The sequence below is a fragment of the Typopeltis vanoorti genome, chromosome 3, assembly GCF_054136105.1.
Source record: "Typopeltis vanoorti isolate ZY-2024b chromosome 3, IOZ_Tvanoo_1.0, whole genome shotgun sequence".
NCBI classification, from domain to species: Eukaryota; Metazoa; Arthropoda; class Arachnida; order Uropygi; family Thelyphonidae; genus Typopeltis; species Typopeltis vanoorti.
This window is the reverse complement of record NC_143551.1, coordinates 145,462,390-145,487,929: the sequence shown is the minus strand read 5'-3', so window position 1 is coordinate 145,487,929 and position 25,540 is coordinate 145,462,390. Positions and strand designations below refer to the sequence as shown.

Genomic DNA, 25,540 nt, shown 5'->3' with positions numbered 1-25,540 from the left:
CTAATATCAGGTGGTATGGTCCATTAAACAGAATGGGAGAGGAAAGGTATGTTTGATCACAGGAAAAGGAGCCAGTGGAAGACCAAGTTATAGACTCTTTCAGGCACAAATACCTTAGAAGACTGAAATATAAGATCCATGATATGAGTGTTAATACTTCACCTTGTCGTTATCTAATATTTACAGTCAGTCTTGGAGAGAAAGATAATATTTAGAATTTTGTTTTGTTTGGTTAGAATATTTCAGTTCATCCTTATGATGCATTGATTTCAAAGAATAAAGCTCAAGTATAAAAAAATAATAATAATATTTACTGTGAACATATAAATATATACAATAGATTCAATTCTGTATATTAAGTAATTCTCTATATCTCTCTAAGGACATTGACATTCATGTTCTCTATAGAATTAAAATTAATAAATTAATTTCTGCTGTTCTACATATCTTACTTCTTAATATATATACAGGGAATAATTAAATGGCAAATTCTAGGAACTGCAGTACAAACTCAATAAAAGTATGTATCTTTCACTCTCTGACTCATAATTAAATTCAGTTATGAGAGATAACATCAAATATACAAAAAAAAACATGGCATTCAGCTAATAGATAGTTCTGTAGTTTCTCTTAACTATGTGGGAACTTCCTATGCAACATTTATTCCATCAGTCTCTTCTTTATCCCCCTTTATTTTATTTATTGTTTCTACTTTTCGTTCATTCTAAATTAGCTCTCAAATTCCATAATCACAATAAAATAAGTTAAGGATATCACTTGATTATTTTACTTGCAGGTATCTTCTTTTAGGGGTGTTTAAGAGTCAAAGCTGTATAACAGAGAGGAGACCTCCACATAGCCTTTAAAGGAATGTGGAGAACCGACAATGCTTCTGACCTAATGTCCAATCCTCACCTTCTTGTAGTGCACCCTGTTAGGTATCTACCTGGATACTGAATGAACGAGGATGGGCTGACAATTTGGGATTTAGCAAAAAGTCAGCTACTCGAACAAATCCTAAAACACACCCCAACTCAATATCACCAGAGTTGAAGACCAGTACTATCAACATAAGAAGCTTGAATGACAAAGAAATTAAGCTAGCTGAGGAATTTGATAAAGTACCAGATCGACATAATAGAGTTGACTGAAATAAAAAAAAAACAAAAATTCCTAAGATCTTTCTGAGCAGTAAATACAGAATGTTATATTCAGGCAATGACAATCAAGGAAAAGGAGGAGTAGCCATAGTATTCACACTAAATACAAGGCTAATCTTCTTGAATTGCAGGCATTATCAAGTATAGTAATGTGGGCAAATATCAGAATGGAGAACTGGACAATGAGACTTGTTTGTGCCTATGGTCCCACAGAAGGTTCTGCTAAGGTAGAAGTGGAGGAATTTTTTGAGGCTTTAGAGAAAGCAGATGACACAATGAAAAATGAAAAGTTGGTGCTTGTTGGGAATTCAAATAGCAGAGTAGGAAATGATTGTCAGACATACAAAAATATTTTGGGAAAATTTGGAGAAAAGAGAAAAGCTAATAATAATGGCAAATACTTGTTGGATTTCTACTCAGGACATGGTTGATTATTACTAACACCAAGTTTCAACATAAAAATGTGCACAAATTCACATGGAGAGAAGATGAAAGGAATAAGAAGTTTCATTTACTATGTTATTGTTGATAATGTTTTCTCTCTGGTGGAGGACACTACAGTGTACACAGGATTTGAAATTGGAAGTGATCACCATTTAGATCCTGAGCAGGATAAAATTGAATTTCATATTGAAAAGAAGAACATGTAAGAAAGTTTTAAAGCAAATAAAAGTTGAGCAGCTCTTAGATGTGAACTGTAGACTAAAATATACAAACATTATTCAAGAAAAAATGAAAGAGTTTGAGAACAGGAACCAAACCAGAGATTCAGTGGCAAGCCTTGAAGAAAACCCCGATTGATTCAGCCAGAGAGGCATGTGGTGAGGTTGTCTGCAAGGATAGAAAAATCAGAATTCCATGATGGACACAGAAAGTTAAAGAGGCAGTGAAGGAAAACAAGAAAGCATATCAAAAGTTCCTGGCATATAAGTCAGCTTGTGCTTTTAGAGAATACAGAGACAAATGTAAGAAAGCTAAACACTGTGTAATACTAGCTAAACAAAAGTTATGGGAAGACTTTGGTAAGAACACGGAAAATAAATATCAAGAAGGTGGCAAGATATTCTGGAGGTTGTTGAAGCTCAGAAATGGAGGAAAGATGATAAAGGTGAAATGAAAACTGGAGAAAAAGATATCCTTGAAGTATGGAGTAATTACTTCGAAAAATTGTTAAATGAAATTAGCAGTGATGACAGCACAGTGATAACAAAAAACACTGACCAGGCATACAATCAAGAATACATATCCATACTTGAAGTAGAAAATGCCATCAAAAGTCTGAAATGTGGAATGCAACTGGAGTAGATGATATTCAACCAGAAATGCGTGGAAGTATAAAATTCTGTATAAAATTCTTACAGTTCAAAGGGACAAATTCCAAATAATTGGAGTAGAGCTCTCATAGTCCCATATATAAACTGAATGTGAGAATTACAGAGGTATTTCTCTACTGAGTGTTCCTGGGAAGATTTATGCCAGTATACTTGAGAAATGGTTGAGAAGGATTGTGGAAGAGAAGCTTGGTGAAGAACAAGCTGGATTCAGGCAAATAGAGACTGTCAGGATCAGATTTTCACTTTATGACAGATAGTTGAGAAGTCACGGGAATATAATAAAGATCTGTATTTAAGTTTTGTAGATTTGTAGATCTGGAAAAGGCATATGACAAGGTGCCAAGATAGAAGCTATTCAAAACATTACAGTTGTATGGTGTCAATGGGTCATTATATCAAGCAATACTTAAGTCTTTATTTGAGTTGAAGTCAGCAGTTAGAATTGAAGGAAGTACAGGAAGATGGTTTAATGTTAAATCTGGTGTCAGACAAGGATGTACATTATCCCCTCTGTTATTCATTATATATATGGATCAAATTATGAAGGAAAGTGGTATTAAACCTGATATCAAAATTGGAGATGTTAATCTCAGCTCTTTGCTTTATGCAGATGATGTTATACTTTTAAATAAATATGCTACGAGTCTGCAATATTTCCTGACTAAATAACTGTTGTAATAGATATGGTATGAAGGTCAGCAATAACATTACAATGAAAATAGGCAGAATCATTGAAAATATCAACTGCATTGTGAATATAGAACCTATAGAACAAGTAAAACATTTCAGCTACTTAGGCACGATTTTATTGAAGATGGTAAATTAAATATGGAAATAGATAACAGAATCAACAAAGCTGGTATGGTAGGAAGTCAATTGAATAAATTCATATGGAATAAGAGAGAAATTAGTCGGAACACTAAATTAGCTGTATACAAGACAGTGTTCAAACCAATTTTAACTTATGGATCTGAGAGCTGGGTCAGAAGTAAAACACTTGACCAAAGACTAGAGACCACCGATATGAGAGTCCTGAGAATGATTAGGGGCATAATCTCAAGTGGTATGGTCACTTAAACAGAATGGGAGAGGAAAGATTAGCAAAACAAGTGTTCTCTGCCAGGTTGGCAGGAAAAAGACCCAGAGGTAAATCAAGATATAGGTGGATTGATACAGTAAAAAGTGCCTTAGAAGATTGAAATATAAGATTTGACAATGTTGGTGCCTGCCTTGACAGGTAACAGATTGATTTGGAGGAAAATTGTAGATAGGAAGTTAGTAATGATGTAAATTTTTCATGTAGTACTATCATATCCTATACATCCCTTGAGGGTAAATGTCAGGAATTGATGATTTATCTTCTTTTAATAAGCAAATTTCCTTAAAGATATCTTTGCTTCATTTTGATAAGTATGCATAAGTATAATTGCTCTGGCAAAGTTCCAAACCTGTAAATTTTTCATGGTATATCAAACCTCAAGTAAGCAAGCCCTAGTCTCACATCAGGCAGTGAAATTTATATACCACCTAAAATTATTCAAAACATCCATGCCCATGTTGGAATTCAAACTTGCAGCCTTTTAGTTGGAGAGCAGGTATTCTATCTACTTGATCAACCAGGCCAACTTAAATAATAATTAGTTTGAAAACAGTATTATTATATTTGATGAACATATAGCACTAATGGCAGTCTTGTGAAACAATAGTGAGAATAGTTGGAGTGCTGATTGATGGCAATAATTCTCTTTAACTTAAGGTGTTGTTACTTGCTATGAAGGAGGAATGATGGAAATTCGATTATTATTGTTTATAAATGTGAAGAATTGGTGTTTTGAGAATTTTTCCAAAAATTCACAGCTGCTGTCAGTCAAAGTGATTGATTGTTATGATAATTAATTTTCTGACTGAACATGTTCTTTTTACAGCTTTTGGATGAATTACTTATGAGAGTAAACTGGACTAATAAAATAGAAACAAGCAGTCAATAACTTTTTAGCTTTAGATTCTGTAGGTTGCCCTAAATATATTGGCACGTAATATTTGTTTCATACATTAGTTTTTTTGGCTTTAAAATTTATTTAACCTCTCAATTTTTATTTTTGCCATTCCATTTAAAATGTTTATTTCTTGATAATTAGGATGCAAGAATAGACGACTTCCTTCCCATACCAACTATACCAAAATTAGCTAGTGTTCAGATATCAACAGATCCAGTTTTTAGTGTAGTGCCTGAGACACTTGGTTCTCATAAGAAGACAAAAGATCAGGTTGTAATTTTTTATATATACCTATATATATCTTTGCTTATATATGCGCTCTGCTTATATATATATATATATATATATATATATATATATATAAGTATAATTTAAAAGATAATTTAAAAGTATAATTTCACAAAAAAAGTATGGATGAATGGAAACTGGATTCAGTTCGAATAATATTAAATATATCTAAGTTCTAGAATGGCGTTGTGGTCAAACGACAGAATTTTATTACTAGTTTGTTTTCTGATTTGAGTTAAATTCTTAGCTAGTAAATGCAATTTCTGCATTTAATGATTGTTTAAGTAATTAGTGAGATTTATATTTTTGTCTGTCATGGCTTCATAACTAATAAAAAATGTAAAATAGTAGAAAACATTTTGCTTATAAAAAAAAAAGCATAGAGAATATACTAGATATCAGTCAACCTGTAGATGCAGCATCATATTCATATTGTTTTTATTAAATGAAGTAATATTTTATAAAAATTACTCTTCTTGATGACTGTTTCATGTTTGTTATTTATAAATTTTTAATAATTTTATTTGATTATTACTTAGGTTTATTAACGTTAGCTATGCACCATAAATTCTGCCATTTATTTAACATTCAAATCCATTGTTTATTGATTTCACTTATCTAACAGGACAGATTTCTTTACTATCAGGCCTGCAGATATAATTTAGTAGTTTTCAAGAAAAATATGAGAATACTCGTATTCTTCTTGGAAAACATGCAGTCTTCAGGTGATACTTGGATGAGGTGTTGTTGAATAACCAGTAAAGTATAATCTTGTTGTGGCAAAACTGACAAAGAAGGATAATGAGTTATAATTGGGTTCATCAACTGCTAGGTGGTTTATTAGGTCAAAGTTTTAAAATCGCTTTCTTACCCATAAATGAAATACAAGTAGAAAAACATTTTTTAATCTTCTTCTGATAAAAAGAATAATTTTTTAAAAACCTTTTAAATAATTCTAAAATGTTCAGGTTAGGTCCAAATTTAAAAAGTATTAATAACACACAAAATGAAATAAATCATTATTGTGCAGATGACAAAATTGTATCCCAGAACTCTTTTAGATAGAGCAGAACAGCATTTCTCAAACTTTTCCTATGATGGAACACTTCGCAAATCCTGAAATTTTAGGTTAGAGTCGAGTATCATTGGTCTTGTATTCAATGTAAAGCTAAGCACACACTATCGCCGAAGCAGACTGTATTGCATTGCAAAAATGCAACAGCATACGCTACAGGCATGCCAGGCCACATGGCATCACATTGACCTTGCTTATGATTGCGCATTTCCTAGAATAGATACCTCTGTACTTCACTCGTGCTCGGAGGTGTCGACAACCACGGATGGCTCAGTCAGGGCCAGTGCACTCTGGTCTTAATAGCACAATCCATATGCAAAGTAAGGAGTGTCTGATTTTCAAACATGTTTGAACTTGTCGCATCATTTAAAACCATTCCAGGCTCATATCAATTTTGATAATCTTTCACAGAACATAGTTTGGGAAACCCTGGAGTAGAATATGACCATTTCTTTGAATTTTTGATACCACATTCTTTATTAGTTCATTTCTTCCTTCATAGTTAAGAATTTATGGAGACACAACACATGTGTTAAAATGATTACTTTAATTCATATTAGGAAAGTAACATTCACCATTTTGACTTCTGTATTTAGGTCATCATCAGCAAAATACATATGTATAAGATCCAAGCTACATACTACTGCACTTCACAAAGGTAAAATGAACCTAACTGCTTATTAATCTTTTACCTGGCCTCTTGTGGAAAAACTAAATTAGTAATATTAATTTTTTTTAAAATATAAATAATTAAAAAAATTAAATTAAAAAAAAAACAGATAGGTATAAAAATAAATTAAAAATTACAATTAAATTAAAATAAATAAAAATTAAACAAAATATTTTTTAAAATAAATAAATTAAAAATGGAACTACATTAAACATTTCTAACATCCTCTTGTATTGAGATTTTCTTCTGGGCTTGTTCTAGTTGCTCTAAGGGTTGCAGATGGGTCCTCCACATTCTTGGAATGATTAATCTGTCATTTTTGTTCAGGTTTGAAAGTATTTTAGCATTTCACAGGCTTTTTTTTAATTTTCTCTCAAACCAGGTTTTGGTACAGTGTAGGGACTTGGTGCTTTCCAGTCAATTCTATGGTATGTTTTGAGTGCATGGTCTGATAGGCCTGTTTTACCATAATGGAGGTGTTTAATGTGTCATTTGTGTTCGTCTTTTCTGATTAGGATTGTGTGTCCTGTTTCCCCTATGTAGGGTAGGTTACATGTACGTTGGATTTTGTAAACCCCTGGGTGGGCCAGGTACGGAAGAGGATCTTTGGAAGAACTGAATAAATTTTTTAATTTTGTCAGGGGTTTGAAGGTAGTCTTGATGTTGTATTTATATAGTGTTCTGTTTATTTTTACTGAAATGCCTCTAACATTGTGATATTTTTATGGAGGATCTTGTGAACTTTTTTTTTTTTATTGTAGCCATTTTTTACAAATGTATGGTTAATGATTTTGAATTCTTGGTTTAGAGTGCTTAAGGGTCAAAGCTGTATAACCGAGAGGAGACCTCCACATAGCCTTTAAAGGAATGCGGAGAACCGACCAGGGCTTCTGACCTAATGTCCAATCCTCACCTTCTCGTGGTGCACCCTGTTGGGTATCTACTTGGATACTGAACGGACGAGGATGGGCTGGCAATTTGGGATTTAGCCGACCAAATTGTATTCTTATTGGTTAAACCAAAATATAGAATGATGGTACAACATGACAAAATTTCATGCCGGCTGGGGCGTCGCCCGGTTAAACAAGGCCCCCGTTGTTTTCGCCAGGGAACCAGGGCGAACAGCGAAAAGTCAGCTACTGGAACAAATCTGAAAATAAACCCCAACTCAACATCACCAGAGTTAAAGATCGGTACTATCAACGTAAGAAGCCTGAATGGCAAAGAAATGGAGCTAGCTGAGGAATTAGATAAGTACCAGATTGACATAATAGGGGTGACTGAAACAAAAAAGACCAAAACTGGTGAGATCTTTCTGAGCAATAAATACAAAATGTTATATTCAGGCAATGACAATCAAGGAAAAGAAGGAGTAGCCATAGTATTCAACACAAAATACGAGGCTAATCTTCTTGAATGGCAGTCAGTCTCAAGTAGAGTAATGTGGGCAAATATGAGAATGGGGAACTGGACAATGAGACTTATTTGTGCCTATGGTCCCACAGAAGGTTCTACTAAGGTAGAAGTGGAGGAATTTTTTGAGGCTTTAGAAAAAGCAACTGACACAATGAAAAATGAAAAGTTGGTCCTTGTTGGGGATCTAAATAGCAGAGTAGGAAATGATTGTGAGACATACAAAAATATTTTGGGAAAATTTGGAGAAAAGAGCAAAGCTAATAATAATGGCAAATATCTGTTGGATTTCTGCTCAGGACATGGACTGGTTATTACTAACACCATGTTCCAACATAAAAATGTGCACAAATTCACATGGAGAGAAGAGGCTAGGAATAAGAAAAGTCTCATTGACTATGTTATTGTTGATAGTGATGTTTTCTCCCCGGTGCAGGACACCAGAGTGTACAGAGGATTTGAAATTGGAAGTGATCACTATTTAGTCTTGAGCAGGATAAAATTGAATTTCATATTGAAAAGAATAACATGTAAGAAAGTTTTAAAGCGAATAAAAGTTGAGCAGCTCTCAGATGTGAGCTGTAGACTAAAATACACAAAGATTATTGAAGGAAAAATGAAAGAGTTTGAGAACAGGAATCAAACCTTGGAGATTCAGTGGCAAACTCTGAAAAAAACATTGATTGATTCTGCCAGAGAGGCATGTGGTGAGGTTGTTTGTAAGGATAAAAAAATCAGAACTCCCTGGTGGACACAGGAGGTTAAAGAGGCAGTGAAGGAAAAGAAGAAAGCATACCAAAAGTTCCTGTCAAATAAGTCAGATTGTGCTCTTAGAGAATATAGAGACAAATGCAAGAATGCTAAACACTGTGTAAAACTAGCTAAACAAAAGTCATGGGAGGACTTTGGCAAGAATATAGAAAATAAATATCAAGAAGGTGGCAAAATATTCTGGAGGTTGTTGAAGAAGCTTAAGAATGGAGGAAAGAGTGCTATAAAAGGAATTAGAGATGATAAAGGTGACATGAAAACGGGAGAAAAAGATATCCTTGATGTATGGAGTAATTACTTTGAAAAACTGCTAAATGAAACAAGCAGTGATGACAGCACAGTGGTAAAAAAACACTGACCAGGCATGCAGTCAGGAATACATATCGATACTTGAAGTAGAAAAAGCCATCAAAGGCTTGAAATGTGGAAAGGCAGCAGGAGTAGATGATATTCGACCAGAAATGCTGAAGTATGGTGGTATAAGAGTCTTACAGTGGCTGCACTGCATAGTTCAGAAAGCCTGGATAGAGGGACGAATTCCCGATGATTGGAGTAGAGCTCTCATAGTACCCATATATAAACAGGGAAATAAAACTGCATGTGAGAATTACAGAGGTATTTCCATGCTGAGTGTTCCTGGCAAGATCTATGCAAGTATACTTGAGAAACGGTTGAGAAGAATTGTGGAAGAAAAGCTTGGTGAAGAACAAGCTGGATTCAGGCCAAATAGAGGCTGTCAGGATCAGATCTTCACTTTACGACAAATAGTCGAGAAAGCATGGGAATATAACAAAGATCTGTATTTAAGTTTTGTCGATCTGGAAAAGGCATATGACAAGGTGCCAAGAGAGAAGCTATTCAATACGCTGCAGTTATATGGTGTCAATGGGACATTATATCAAGCAATACTTAGTCTTTATTTGAGTTGTAAGTCAGCAGTTAGAATTGAAGGAAGTACAGGAAGATGGTTTAATGTTAAATCTGGTGTGAGACAAGGATGTACATTATCCCCTCTGTTATTCATTATCTATATGGATCACATTATGAAGGAAAGTGGTATTAAACATGATATCAAAATTGGAGATGTTAATGTCAGCTCTTTGCTTTATGCGGATGATGTTATACTTCTAAATAAATCCGCTACAAGTCTGCAAGATTCTCTGACTAAATTGAATTGCTCTTGTAATAGATATGGTATGAAGGTCAGCAATAAAAAGACAAAGACAATGAAAATAGGCAGAATCATTGAAAATGTCAACTGTGTTGTGAATGGAGAACCTGTGGAACAAGTAAAACATTTCAGCTATTTAGGCACGATTTTTACTGAAGATGGTAAATTAAATATAGAAATAGACAACAGAATCAGCAAAGCTGGTATGGTTGGAAGTCAATTGAATAAATTCATATGGAATAAGAGAGAAATTAGTCGGAACACTAAATTAGCTGTATACAAGACAGTGTTCAAACCAGTTTTAACTTATGGATCTGAGAGCTGGGTCAGAAGTAAAACACTTGACCAAAGACTAGAGACATCAGATATGAGAGTCCTGAGAAAGATTATAGGCGTGAACAGATGGCATCAATGGCAGTATCATATTAAAAACGAGGATATTAGGAAAGAACTTGACATTGTCAGCATCCAGGAATGCGTTAGCAGAGCTAATCTCAGGTGGTATGGTCACTTAAACAGAATGGGCGAGGAAAGATTAGCAAAACAAGTTTTCTCTGCCAGGTTGGCAGGAAAACGACCGAGAGGAAGACCAAGATATAGGTGGATTGATACGGTACAAAGTGCTTTAGACGATAGAAATATAAGATCTGATAATATTGGAGTGTTGACAAGTAACAGACTGATTTGGAGGAAAATTGTAGATAGGAAATTAATAATGATGTAATTTTTTTCATGTAGTACTATCATATCCTGTACACTCCTTGAGGGTACATGGCAGGAATTTGATGATGATGATGATGATGGTTTAGAGCTTGTTCATTCGAGCAAATTGTTAATTCTCTGTGTTTGAGGGTACTTATGACTCCTAGTTTTTGTGTTGGGTGGTGGTATGAATTTTTGTGTATGTAGGTTTGCAGTAGGCAGTGAAGGAGAGACAGCCTGAGGGAAGACTTGTGACAAGTGTGTCTAGAAAAGAGTTGTTGTTTTCGATTTCAATGGTGAATTGGATTCGTTTGTTGTTTGCTCAGGTGGCTAAGGAATGTATTTAATGTTTCGCAGCCATGGGGCCAAATAACGAAAATATCATTGACACATCTGAGCCAGGTTTTGGCCAAATGAATCTAGCAACGAGCTCTAGATTGCATGTTAGCAGTGTCTGTCAGTAACCTGTTTCTGATGTGGGAGAAGTTGCATGAGAGTCTGGATATTTCTTTCAGTAGTAGAAATAGCTTGTGAAAAAGTTCTCCATAGATAATAAGCCTTAAACACTGCAAGAACTTCTTGATCTATCAGTTGGATTAATGAAGTAGTGTTTGGAGGGAGAAACATGACCTTGAACTTGGTGAAGATCACCGCTATAAGACGTATAAGATGGATGACGTGGACATTATCTAGAATTAATAAAATTTTAAATTCTACATTTTCTTCCACACAATAGCTTCTTATTTCACTTGCATAACAGTTGATCAAGACATCCTCAAACAATTTTTGAGTCATCCACAACTTCTTATTGCTCCGATAATGAACTGGGAGTATGCTTCCTGATGTTTTTGAAGATTCATGGATTCTCACTGTGCTATATCACAAATGGTTTCAGTTTATATCTAGCCACATTAACCCCTAACAGAATTGTAATATGGGCATTAAGAGCTTTGAAACTAGGTATAAGTTTTAGCTTTTTTGTGGATCTGCTCAGGCATTTTTTTCTGAAACAAGGACGCCTCATTTATATTAATATTTACTGTGACACATAATTTTCCTCCATAATAATTTTATCCAATTTTTCCACAAACTCCTCAGCAGCCTTCTCAGCACTAGCAGATTCCCATACATTTTCACATTATGCGTGCAAAACGCTGCTTGAAAATCTCATGAACCAACTGGAAGAAGCATTGAATTCGTAGTCACAATTGGGTTCTGCTTTCTCCTTCAACATGTTGAAGAGACTTAGTAAAATGAGACCATCCTCTATCCATGATGCAAGTAGCTTTTCCATATCACCGATAGGACCTTGTTGTTGCTTTGTCACTATCATCGATTTAATGGAAGCAGATCCTTTCACAGTCACTACGATTTTATCCTTATTTTTCAAGGTCGTCACTGTAGAATGAGATCACCTGAAGTCATGTGCAATCACACTGATGGGCTTACCAGCTTCATGTTGCTTTATAACTTGCAATTTCGCTTCAAGATCAATTGCGCGCCTCTTTTTCTCTGATTCTTCACTAAGTTTTTTGATTGTGCGTGTTGCACAAAACAACCCAAAATATTTAACGATAAATACACAAATAACCCATTTCTCATTCATTCCCTTAAGGGATCATGGACGTGAGAGAACCTAAGTCGAGGGATGACTGTACTTGTGATTCAGTATACCAGGATTTGCTGCCATTTTCTCACTCAGTGACTTACAAGATAATCAAATATTTGTTTTAACTGCCATAATAGCTTGTAGTGCTAAATATAATCTGGAAGGCAAACTAAATAAACAATTGACACACAAATATACAATTATTAACCACTTTACTGGCCTTAACATGTTTACTTATCAATAAATAAATAAATAAATGTGAAGCCTATTGAAATTAAAATAGAATTTGCATGCTATTATGGTAATATAGATATGAAGCATAAATTATTTGATATATTTCATCCAGACGATTGTGTGGGTGGTTTATTGACAGTAGGTGACATAGTATATAGATCATGGCTTGTGTTATAGATGGAAGATTAAATAATTTAGATGGCAGATATCAAGGATAAGTGACAAAATGCCTGTTTTGTCACTTTTCATTGATTCCCATAATGGAACACGACCAATAAGAGGATAGAATATGCAAACACAAGATAGCACAAAGTATCCAACTAACTGTGACAAGTAACATAAAATAAATGTATGTTAAATATTGATAGTTAACTGATCGGTATTTCATACTCAATGACAGCATATGTTAATATGCTAAGGTGAAAATTTGTCCCTGATTTTTTATTTCATTATTATTATTATGTGACACCTCCATGAGGTCCAAGGACTTACTGCAGGAGGGTCCTCTACACCACATGTGCCATCTACATTATTTAATCTTCCATCTACGAGGATGGTCAGAAAACGTCTCGGCCTCGAACATAGATAGTAACACTATCGGCAAGATTTTTTTTTTTTTTTCTAAGTTGGTATATCTGTTGTAAGCAACCATGTGAAATGAAAAATTTTACAAAGAAATTTTTACAAAATTCTTTGTAAAAGAAGGTTTAATGCCAAAAGAAATTCATTCGAAGTTCATAAAAGTTTATAAACACTCTTCTTCTTCATTTTCGACAATTAAGAAATGGGCTGCCAAGTTTAAACATGGCTGTAGCAGCCTTGAAGATGATCCACATGAAGGACGTCCAAAAAGTGTAACAAGAAATCGTTGATCAAGTGCACAACATGGTATTGGATGACCGGCGAGTCAAAGTGAGTGAAATTGCTGAGACTATAGACATTTCAAAAGAATGTGTAGAATATATTTTGCACGAAGAATTACAAGGGTGCCACGCTTGCTCACAGTAGATCCAAAACGCACTCGCATGAAAATCTCTGAACAGTGCTTTGAGCATTCTAACAAGAATAAAATTGATTTTGTGCATCGATTTATTACTATGGATGAGACTTAGATTCACCATTGCAAACCAGAATCCAAACAGCAGTCAAAACAGTGGACAGAAACTGGTTGTTCAGTGTCAAAGAAAACAAAGTCGGTTCCATCAGCAGGAAAGGTCATGGCATAGTGTTTTGGAAGCTAAAGACATTTTGTTTATTAATTATCTTGGAAAGGGTAAAACAATAACCAGGGAATATTATTCCCATCTTTTAACCAGAGTAGACAAAAACATTCATGAGAAAAGACCCGGTTTGCAGAAGGAAAAAAATCATCTTTCATCAGGACAATGCACCTGCTCACAAAGGTGTTTTGGCAATGAGAAAATTAAGGGATCTGCACTATAAATTGTTGGAACATCCACCCTATTCCTCAGATTTGGCTCCCTCTGACTTCTATCTCTTCCCAAAACTAAAACTCTAAGGCACCAAAATCTCTTATACTGAGAACCACTACAGGGACCGAATAATGGTGTTGGAGCATCGCTGGAATAAATGTATTAGTCTTAAGGGAGATTATGTTGAAAAATAAAAATAATTTTGAAATTATAAATTCATTTTTTGATTGTTAGGCCAAGAACTTTTCAGACCACCAATGTACAACACAAGCCGTCATCTATATATTAATGTCACCTACTGTCAATAAACCACTTACACAGTCATCTGGATGAAATATATCAAATAATTGATGCTTCATATCTATATTACCTCAATAACATGCAAATGCTATTTTAATTTCAATAGGCTTCACATTTATTTATTTATTTATTGATAAGTAAACATGTCAAGGCCAGTACAGTGGTTAATAATTGTATATTTGTGTGACAATTGTTTATTTAGTTTGCCTTCCAGATTATATCTGGCACTACAGGCTATTATGGCAGTTAAAGCAAATATTTGATTATCTTTTAAATCAGTGAGTGAGAAACTGGCAGCATATCTTGGTATACAGAATCACAAGTACATTGGTATCATCATGTTGGAGGCTTAATGGATTTTTACAACACTCAAAAAGAATTAAAATAGAATTTAATACTTCCTATATTTCGTCCTAGTCACTAGGACATCTACGGGGATTACAAAAACAATTAATGTAACATATACACAAATAACAAACAATACTAAGCCCAACCACGTGGGTGACACTAAAGTCCTATCTAGGTAGAGCGCCCTCTAAGGGCAGTAGTAGGTGGCCTGGAATGTAAGGTGGGAACTCTGGTGATGAGTGTTTCCCAAATCTTCGGAAGCTTAATGCAACCATATTTATTGAGATTTGGTTGGTTTTTGAGAGCTGCTGCTGCTTCTAAGAAAAGTCTCTCTTTCTTGAATTTGCTGTGGTGGAGCATGGTGGTTTTCTTCCATGATACCCTGTGGGTGGTGTCAAAACATGGTCAGCCAAGCCTGAATGGCCATAGTTGTGTTTGAAGATGTAAGACTTGTGTTCCTCTAGACGGATGGATGCTGATCTGCCTGTCTGTCCAAAGTACGGGAAGTACATTGGTATAGTAGCAAATCATGTTAATTAACACCCTAATAAGGTGTAGATATGTACAAATAGATTTTTATTTGTAAACAAAGCATATGAATAAAATTTGTTTATATTCATTCTAAAAATGTAACCGAAATTTTTTTTGACTGTTTTTTCAATTACCACCATATCATACAATGTTACTGTCTCTGTCTGTCCACAAATGTGCTGGAACCATTCTGAATTCAGAAAATCATTGTGCAGATGAAACTGTTCAACTTTACTTCAGAGTGACTCAAGACATAAATTTTAGAACTGAGAACATAAAAATTATCATGATTATTAATAAATAAATAAATAATAAATGTTCATGTATCACTATAAAAAGTTTTTTTTTTTTCATGTCTCAGACTTGTGTACAGAAAATAAAGTTAATAGTTGCTTCTGCATTTTGTGAAATGTGCCTAAAACTGACTACACATCAATTAGAAGAGATGAACATTATAAATACCATATTAAAAGTTGTACAACAGCAAGTTGTATCTTTCCAAGGATGACTTTTTCATTACACAAGCATAACTTTTTCTTACACCATTAAGAAAAAAAAAGGTAAGAGAGAAAATTCAATTAGATACTTTAGACTACTATTGTCAATCCAGCCTCAACAAAAACAATGGTATAAAACTTCCTAAAAGTGGACTTCTCCCAAATCAGAAACAGGTTACTGACAGACACTGCTAACATGCAATCTAGAGCTCGTTGCTAGATTCAGTCGGCCTAAAGCCTGGCTCAGATATGTCGATGAAATTTTGATGAAAATATCATCGACATATGGTGTGACAGTGACATATGGAAAAAGACATTAAAAAGGTTTTTGCATGATTTTGGAAGTTTGTAATAGTGGACCTAGCGAACAATCTGAATCTCAACATGAATGATGACAACATAATTCAACTCATAGAAAGTTCCTCTGAAGAGTTGACCAGCGAAGAATTGGTCGAACTGGAGGAACAACTGTTGCAGAAGAGGAAAAATGAGAAAAGGAAGATGGAAAAGAGAAACAGGAAGAAGTAGTTAAACAATTTACAGTGAAGGGTAACTGCAAAGCTTTGCAGTTAGCGATGTTATCAAACTGGCTGAAGACATGAACCCCAATGTTGAACACTACTTAATAATAGAAACGAAAGTGTATGATGTATTTGCTTGCTATGAACAAATTTATGATGAAAAGAAGAGGAATAAGCAAAGCACATTGGACATTTTCATCAAAAAAACAAAGGTTACACCAGAAGAGCCACAGCCTGATCATTCACACAGGGAAAGTAATGAAGATGTGATTGTGGAGGAAGATTTGGGTGATTATTCTCCTGTTTTATAGTGGCAGTAACACACAGTACAGTTTTATAATACGGTTTAAAAATTAAAATGACAGTATACTTATTACCGGTTAAGTCCCTAACCCCTATAACTCTGTTGATTTAATGTATCGACTTATGTCCTGCCAGATAGAACAGAACCTGGACGTAAGTCAAAGGATGACTGTACATTGGTATGGTAACAAATCATGTTAATTAGCACTCTAATAAAGCGTAGATTGGTACAAATAGATTTTTTTTGTAGACAAAGCATATTAGTAAAAATGGTATCCTCATCTTGGAAATCTCCAAGAAAAGAGTCATATATAAAATTTGTCATTTTGTCACTTATCATTGATTTTGTCATAATGGAATACAGCATGCCTTAATGCACAGAGCAAGGTAAAATAAATAAATAAAATAAAAAAACTTTTTTTTTTATGTTGGGCCCATATATGAGAGGCTGGCTGGTCAACCTATAGTACGTTAGTACTGTATATGGGTGGTGGGTTGGGAAAGGAGAAACTTGTTTACATTTGATTTAAAAGCCTGTATGTTGAAGATTCCTTGGGGAAGACTGTTCCACAGTACCGCAGTAGTAGGGATGAATGAGCAGGAAAAGAAACTTGTTCTGTGGCTTTCAAGGTGTACTGTGAAAAGATGATGGGCAGCAGCTGTACATGTTCCAATGGGCTTAGTACAGAGTGGGGGAATTATTGATGCTGTTTCAGATGAACATTTCCCATGGAAATATTTATAGAATATACAAATTGCAGAGACCAAGCGTCTATGTGAAAGTGAAGGGAGTGAGTTGGTGAGATATGGGTTATTCATCAGTCTAATTACTCTCCTCTGTATTGAGTCAAGCATTTACAATATATGATAGAATTGGTATTACATATATAAAATTGATGATTCAATTAAAACTCTGGATTTTTTTTTTTTATTCGTTTTCACTTTTCACTTACACACAGATGAGCCTTTTTTCAAGCCTGTCTGTAAATATTTATAAGAGCCTGCTAAGGTGATATATATTTAAGCATATGCATATATTATAAAACTCTTTGAATACTGGAAATTTGTCACTTTGGGGGGGGGGGATAAATGGATATTTATTTCCATGACCTCGTGAAAACAATGAAAATATCACCACTCAAAAATAGTACATTGAAAATTCAATTCTGAACCATGTTAACTATATTTTTTGCATACAGCTATAGAATCCTGTTAAGGTGATGTATATTTAGTCATATACATTCAATTAAGTATAGTAATTTTAATGTCCTTAGGTTCAAGAAAGAATTTTTTTTCACTGTTTTTGCTATAAATGAACTTTTCTTACTAGCAAAATTTGGCATAATAACTTAAAAATAATTCCCTCTCTCTCTCTCTCTCTCTCTCTCTCTCTTTAAGCTGTTTCTCTTTCGGTTTTCAACTGTTTGAATTTCTAAACTGTCAAGCCATTGAAAACCTTTTGATTAGTTTGATGGAATTTAATGAAATTTGGTATTTAGGACCAAATTTCAGAATTGAAAAAATTGAAACAAAATTTTCTATAGTATACATGCAAAAAACGACTGCAGGTTAATTTATTGAATGAACTTCATTTTCTTCTCAAAGACATTCATAAACATCACTGCCCACTGTGAGATTTAAACACAGCCTGTTTGGAGAGCTGATATACTATCCATTTGGCCAACTAGGTCAGTGAATATTGTGATAATGAATGTTGTTACTATGCAGTAGTCTATTGCATCTATTAAAATTTCCTTACTTATTCTGATTTATGAAAAGTTCAAGTTCACTTTATGAAGTAGGTGCTTCATGATTCATTTCCCCTTTTTTAATTTAATTAATGATGAAAAGGGATGAGTGAGATATGAAATTAACTATGACTAGTAATGTGGCTGCTTAAATTAATTTTTCTAGAAGTTTCTATGTATTTTTTGTTCTGAAATTCTTTTGTGTGTGTGTGTAAGGTATGACTACTTTACTATATTTACTTTGATGCAACTTTGTTGATTAATTGGATTGCTCTACTCAAACTTGTATCCAAGATGATGATGCTAAGCATTTATGAACTAAACCATCATATATTCAAACCTAAGTACTTGCACAACTTTTTATTTAAATTAATGGGACTCTGAATTCTTTGACTCTCTCTCTCTCTCTCGTGGAAGGTGAATAAATGTCCTGCAAGAAGTTCTCCTGGAATTTGCCATTTTAGTTTTCTAAGCATTTTTCATGAATAAATATTTTATAGTGGAAATATTCTGAGGAGAATAATATTTGTGAATATGTCAAAAAACTTGTACCCAGAAAGCCTATTAACATCTGTGTAGCAAATGTCAGTGACCAAGCTGTGTATTTTTAAACGTGGAAGTATTCATGAATTATGGTTAATTTTCACACATCGAAACCTTTCAATATTTGGGAAAGGGAATACCACTGTTTATGACTGATCATAAAAATTGCCTGTAAGCCAATTAAAACAATGGGTGGCATATCCTCTGTTCTCAAAACTGAAAGAAATAACATCTGTGTTGCAAATGTTAGTGACCAATCAGCAAGGAAATATAAAGAAAAATTTTCCACTAAAATTGAAGATCAAGGTAGTCTTTATCCGGTTCTCAAATCTAGTAATACTGAATACTTCATTCACAAGTTCGTATTGTAGGGTGAAAGTTTCGAAACCATAGTGCCATGATTTTTTTTTTAAAGTAATAGGCCTGCACATTTAAATTTTAATATGAATAAGAGACAAGGGACTTTGTTTAAGTTTTCAACTCCTTTCACTCTTTCCCACCCTATATAAATATAAAAAAATGCTCCGCCCATCCCTAATAATATAACATATATGTATATATATATTATTCAAAAAACCCGGGTTTTTTTCTGTTTTAATTTTCCCACATTACCAAAACCCCTCCCACACACACAGTAGTTTGCACATCACAGAAAGAAGAAAAGCCACAACACCCAGAAAAAGGTATGTGTAAATTTCTCTTCCTTTATGCTACATATATTTATTAGTAAATATACATCTAGAATGCCCTAAGAATCCGTGAGTAAAAAGCCAATGACATTTAAACAGGGCACTCCTAAACAGAAACAGGCAAAATAGCTGTAAATATAATAGTTTGTTAAGAGGAGTAACATGGGAGTTTTCCCAGAAATAATATCCATAACGTTGCTTAATTTTGGTATTAAGAAATCTCTTATTGAAGGTGTTTGTGATGCAACAGATAATGAGTCATCCACCACCAGCCTACAAAGCGATCTCCAGGATGTACAAAAGGAGGGGAAAACTACCAGCACACAGGAGAAAAAGTCTGCATTCACTCGTATGTACTTATAATAATATTATAAATTTTGGTGATCAAAATGGGATATGTCAATGAAAATCAGCACAAATTAATTTAATGACGGTTATGTTAATTGATTATTAATTAATAATTAATGATCAATTAATAATTAATGATCAATTATTAATTAATAATAAAAAATCAGCTAAATTTATAATTAGTTATTCATTAACACATTACAAAATAACCAAGGTGTTCCATGAAATTTCAGGATTTGTGAAGTGTTCCATTGTAGGAAAAGTTTGGGAAACGCTGCTTGAGACAGCCACATTGTCAGAGATTAATATTGTTTCTATTCCCTATCTTGTAAATGATCAACTTATGGCCTTGTATAGACATTGTCGTAAGCCAATCATTTACTAATTACAATTTATTAAGAATGTATTGACAGCAAAAATGTGAATTTATAGTTGAAATACATGAAAATAAGTGTTAACTGTGTTATCAATAAGCAGTTGACCCTTGAACTGCACAGTTCTGCTTATACACGGATTTTTTTTTTAATAAATTTTGGAAATATTTTTTTTGAGATTTGTGACAATTTGAAAAAATTCTCAGATTAACTGCATAGCCCACAAATATCGAAAAAATGAACAAAAAGTTAGGTATGTCATGAATGCATAAAATATATGTAGATACAATTATTTACTACCATAAAATATACACAAATCTATTATTAAGAAGTTAAAATTTATCAAAACTTATGCACACAAACACTTACAGACTGTACATAGTGCCATTTGCAGTCGAGAGAAATGTAAACAAACATAAAGATGCATCTTTAAGCACCACATAAAATTAACTGTTATTAATTAATTATTAAATTTATTTAATTAGAATAAAATGAATTTTATGAGAATTCATTCATTAGCTTCTAGGCTAGACTAGCACAAAGCAATCGTATCGATGACACTAGGTTACCATAAAGCAATCATATTGCTGCTGCTTCATTATCAATGCCTGAATCGTTATACCTGTAAATAAATATGAATAATTTCTTTTTCACATTATCTTTTCATTTTTGAAGTCTAGTGTTAGTAATATGTATAACATCTACAGTGTTTTGTATCATATAAGACAATATTGATGTGGTTACACAGATATGATTCATCTTGTAAACAGACAGCATAAATTTGCGGTATCGATTAATACAGTACTGTAAATGCATTTTCACTTCCTTATGATTTTCTTTAATAACATTTTCTGTTCTCTAGCATACTTTATTGAAAGAATACAGTATATAATACATAACATACAAAATATGTGTTAATCGACTGTTTATGTCGGTAAGGTTTCCAATTAGCAGTAGGCTAGTAGTAATTAAGTTTTTGGGGAGTCAGAAGTTATATGCGGGGCTGGGGGGGACAGCTCCCCTAACCCCTCCATTGTTCAAGGGTCAACTGTATATTTTTTATGATTATTATTTTATTCTTTTTTTTGTTAGGGATGTATTGTGGTGTTTTTTTCTGATGGACAATCGCAGCAAAGAGCTATGTCCTTTATAAGAGAATTGGAGCAAACACCAGTAAGTCTAAACTTAAAATTAATAAGCACTTAACTTTGAGAATGTTGTACTAAGTTTTATGAAATGCAATTATAATACTGAATTTGTATTATAAAATGATTTCCTCTTTTAACACAATTATAAGAATAGTTTCTCATCTTATATTTAAATTTCCTAGTTGATTTTGTGTGTATGTGTGTGTTATTTTAAAGAAAGAGAAGAGAGGACGAGTCAAAATGTGGAATGACTTAACTTGTATATTACCATCGTTGTCGTCATTTCCTGATACAAGGGGCATACAGGATATTAGGTTTCATACCAGGACATATTATATTATTATAATATGTCCTCAAATTATATACTTTAATATGTCCTCAAATTATATACTTTAATATGTCCTCAAATTATATACTTTAATATGTCCTCAAATTATATACTTTATAATTTCAGATTACACAATTATAAAATGATTATAAAATTGTATTATAAAATGATTTCCTCTTTTAACACAATTATAAGAATAGTTTCTCATCTTATATTTAAATTTCTTAGTTGATTTTGTGTGTATGTGTGTGTTATTTTAAAGAAAGAGAAGAGAGGACGAGTCAAAATGTGGAATGACTTAACTTGTATATTACCATCGTTGTCGTCATTTCCTGATACAAGGGGCATACAGGATATTAGGTTTCATACCAGGACATATTATATTATTATAATATGTCCTCAAATTATATACTTTATAATTTCAGATTACACAGTCTGGAATTATAAAGTATATAATTTGAGGACACATTATAATACATGATATTAATGGAGGAAAACCACAGTCTAAGACCTACTAACTCAATGTTGGGTAAAAAAATATAACAGCAAGTGAACCATATACCAACAAGTTATCTCTATGGCCAAACTGATGTGTATACCATGAATTTCCCACTAGCATATAGGAAGGATGTGTGTGCAAATTCACTCAACTTATCTTTCTCCTCATTCTCTCACTCTTTTATATATTTTTTTCATATACATGTTTATATAGATATGTAATCTGATATGTTCAACAGTGCCAAGTTAGATAATCATTATACTTCAATTATAATTAGCCTGTCCTCCAGCATAACTATCGCTTCAAGTTCCATAAATTCATCACTTTTATAATCTATTGATGAAGGTGCCACACATTTTCTATCTGAATAGTAAAATGAACTTCATGTATTTGTTCTCTCTTCTTCACATAACTTTTTATTATGTCCTCTAGTAAAGCAAGACAGTCAACTTTAGTAAATTCCTAGTATAATTTTATGTATGTCCTAAATTAACTTACGAATTTCAATTAAATCTCTTCTCCATTTCCTGTTAGATGAAGTCATTAAACTGCAACTGGCCAACCAACTCTCATAATTATCATGATACAAATCCTCTATACACTTAGCCAATCTTCTCTGAATACACTCAGTTTTCTTCACATCCATTAAAAGCCTTAGTGAGTCAAGCTGGAAGCCATAATCCAGTATGGTCTGAGTGAAGACAACTTGTATAACGGTGTTATTTCCTTTCTGCTGCAAGTGAAGCTGCTTTTAATTAATACCATAATTTACTGAACTTTAGTTCCTGAACTTAAATTCCCCATCAACCAAAATATCTAAATGTTTGTATTCAACTTTTTCTAAAACTTATCCATCTAATATTATCTGCTTACTAAATTGGGTTAACTTATATTTCTTCACGTTTAATTTTAAACCCTACTTCCGTGTTTACTCTTCCAGTGTTTTAAGATCATGTCGTAAAGAATCTAGGTCATCTGAACAGTTCATTATTCTTTCCAGCTTCAGTCTTCAGCAAAGAGAGATTTTACTCTTAATATTTGAATCTAAATCATTCATTAATATATTAATAAGAATCCTAACACCAAATCTTTGGTACCTGCACCTGACAACCTGGCTCTTCAAAGGCTCTCCTTTAAACACCATTTCTTGTTGTCTAGCAATCAACCAATTTCCCACTCATCTCATTAAATGGATCATCTATGTGATCCACTTAAATCGGTAGGCACTTTTGTAGAATGCTATCAAAGAAAGGGTTTGCTGAAATCCAAATAAATCACATCATAGCCATTACCTTGGTCTATTTCCCTTATGATCTCTTCATAAAAAATAAGCAGGTTTATCATAACCAGTCTTTTCTTAAAGGATATTATTGATAGCAATCACTTGTTGAGCATGCTGTGCTATTTTCATCAAGTGATTTCTATCAATAATATCCTGAATAAGATTACAAATCATATCCATCACACAAAATGGAAAATTATAGACTAGTAGGTATATAATTCTCCACTTTGTATGATGACCCTTCCTTATGAATTGGAATAATCTTTGCAAATTTCCAGTCAGAAGGAACTATTCCAAATCTCAGTGACTCATTGATGATGATCTGAATTGGATTTATTACCCTAAAATACATCTGTTTACTATTGAGGAGATGGTGGTGGGGAAATTACCCCTACCTCCAACCTTATCAGATTGATTTACGATATCAAATCTTTCCTCCAAGTATTTCAAATATTATCTCTTTTGGTAAATCTTGTGTTTGAAGCCATATTTACTCTTCCAACTAACCACTATTTCATATAGACTTGAAACATGCTTATGAAATTCTTCTACAACTTCCAGTGGATCATTCAGAATTGTTTAAGATAAACTAGTTATGCTTAATTAATTTCTATTATCTTCTTCTCTTTTTACATATCTATTAAAGCTTTTCAGATTAATCTTCACATTCTTAGCTAGTTGTAATTGTGAGTTTGCTTTATAATTGCGTTTGCCAAAAAGAGGGCAATAGTATCGTCAGTGCCATTAATGACTATCTTGTTGCTTATATCTGTCATACTTAATAAGGAATTAATTAGATTGATACTCTTTCCATAGCTTGTTTTTTTATAACATATTTCTGTAAGCACTTGATTACTCATCCAGCTAACTCAGATTTATTACAAAATTTTCTCCTTGGGATAAATTTAAACATTAAATTATGCAAGATATCCCTCATTTTGCATTAGTGTCTCTTCTGTTAAACAGCATCTCCTTTTTAATATTTCTGAATTCTCTTCCATTACAACTAGCCAAATGAAAACCATCACAAAGGGTATCCAAATAATTGATGTGGTCAGTCACTAATTCCTCTGATGTTATTAAATAAAAAATTCTGTTTTATCTAGTACGTGTTCCTTTAAATCACTGAAGTCGCTCCTAAAATTTATTACTAGTTCCATTCTCAGCTCTTCATTCTCCGATATTAAAATAACCATTTAATTTTTTCCTCTAAGTAATCAGCACATAATATTATCACTACTTTCTCTCTACTACAGTATCATCATACTCCCAGGATTATTATGCACCACACTCAGATTTCTTTTTAATAGGAATGCAGTATATCATCAGTTCAATATAACTCTTCCTTGATAAAATTGGGGTGGTAGTGCAATACTGCACTACCACCCCACTTTTAATCTATTCCATCTCTTCCGACATAATTACCGTTATACACTTCAATATCATATCATGGACATTATCATTAAGATAGCACTCTGAAATTTCCTTCATTTGTGGCTTAATTTGTCCATTTAATGATTTGAACTACATAAGCTTATTTTTCAAATTTGAAATTTTTCAAATTTCAAATTGATATATAACAGTATCACCTAATCCAAAAGTTGATTTTTTTCCTACCATCAATGCAAATATCCTTCCTATTATTATGTGGAATACCATTCGTAGCTACTTCTGGGCAATTACCATTTAAGTGATATTCTATTAACTAATCCAACACCTGGTACATTACCAAAAGAGTTTACCATTTGGTACATTATACTGTTCCAGATTTATTACTTAATATTTGTTTTAATTCAGCTATTTCTAAGCACTACTTGCAAATCAACCTAAGATTACCTTCATCACTTTCTTTACGCGGGTGCTTAAGGATCAAAGCTGTATAACTGAGAGGAGACCTCCACATAGCCTTTAAAGGAATGCGGAGAACCGACCAGGGCTTCTGACCTAATGTCCAATCCTCACCTTCTTGTGGTGCACGCTGTTGATTATCTACCTGGATACTGAACGAATGAGAATGGGCTGGCAATTTGGGATTTAGCTGACCAAATTGTATTCTTATTGGCTTAAACCAATATAGAAAATGATGGTATAAAATAACAAAATTTTATGCCAGCTGGGGCGTCGCCCGGTTACACAAGGCCCCCATTGTTTTCGCCAGGGAATCAGGGCGAACAGCGAAAAGTCTGCTACTGGAACAAACCTGAAAGCACACCCCAACTCAACA

At 33.4% G+C, this 25,540-nt stretch overlaps 1 protein-coding gene across 1 annotated transcript in view; it reads left to right on the top strand.

Moving 5' to 3' along the window:
* Nucleotides 1–25,540, top strand: part of LOC150108635 (protein XRP2-like) — a 122,698-nt gene that overhangs the window by 61,647 nt on the left and 35,511 nt on the right. Inside the window, exons 6-7 of the mRNA XM_090416093.1 lie at nt 4,633–4,761; nt 21,152–21,232. Coding sequence (XP_090272219.1) covers nt 4,633–4,761; nt 21,152–21,232 — 210 coding nt within the window. The remainder of the gene's footprint in view (nt 1–4,632; nt 4,762–21,151; nt 21,233–25,540) is intronic.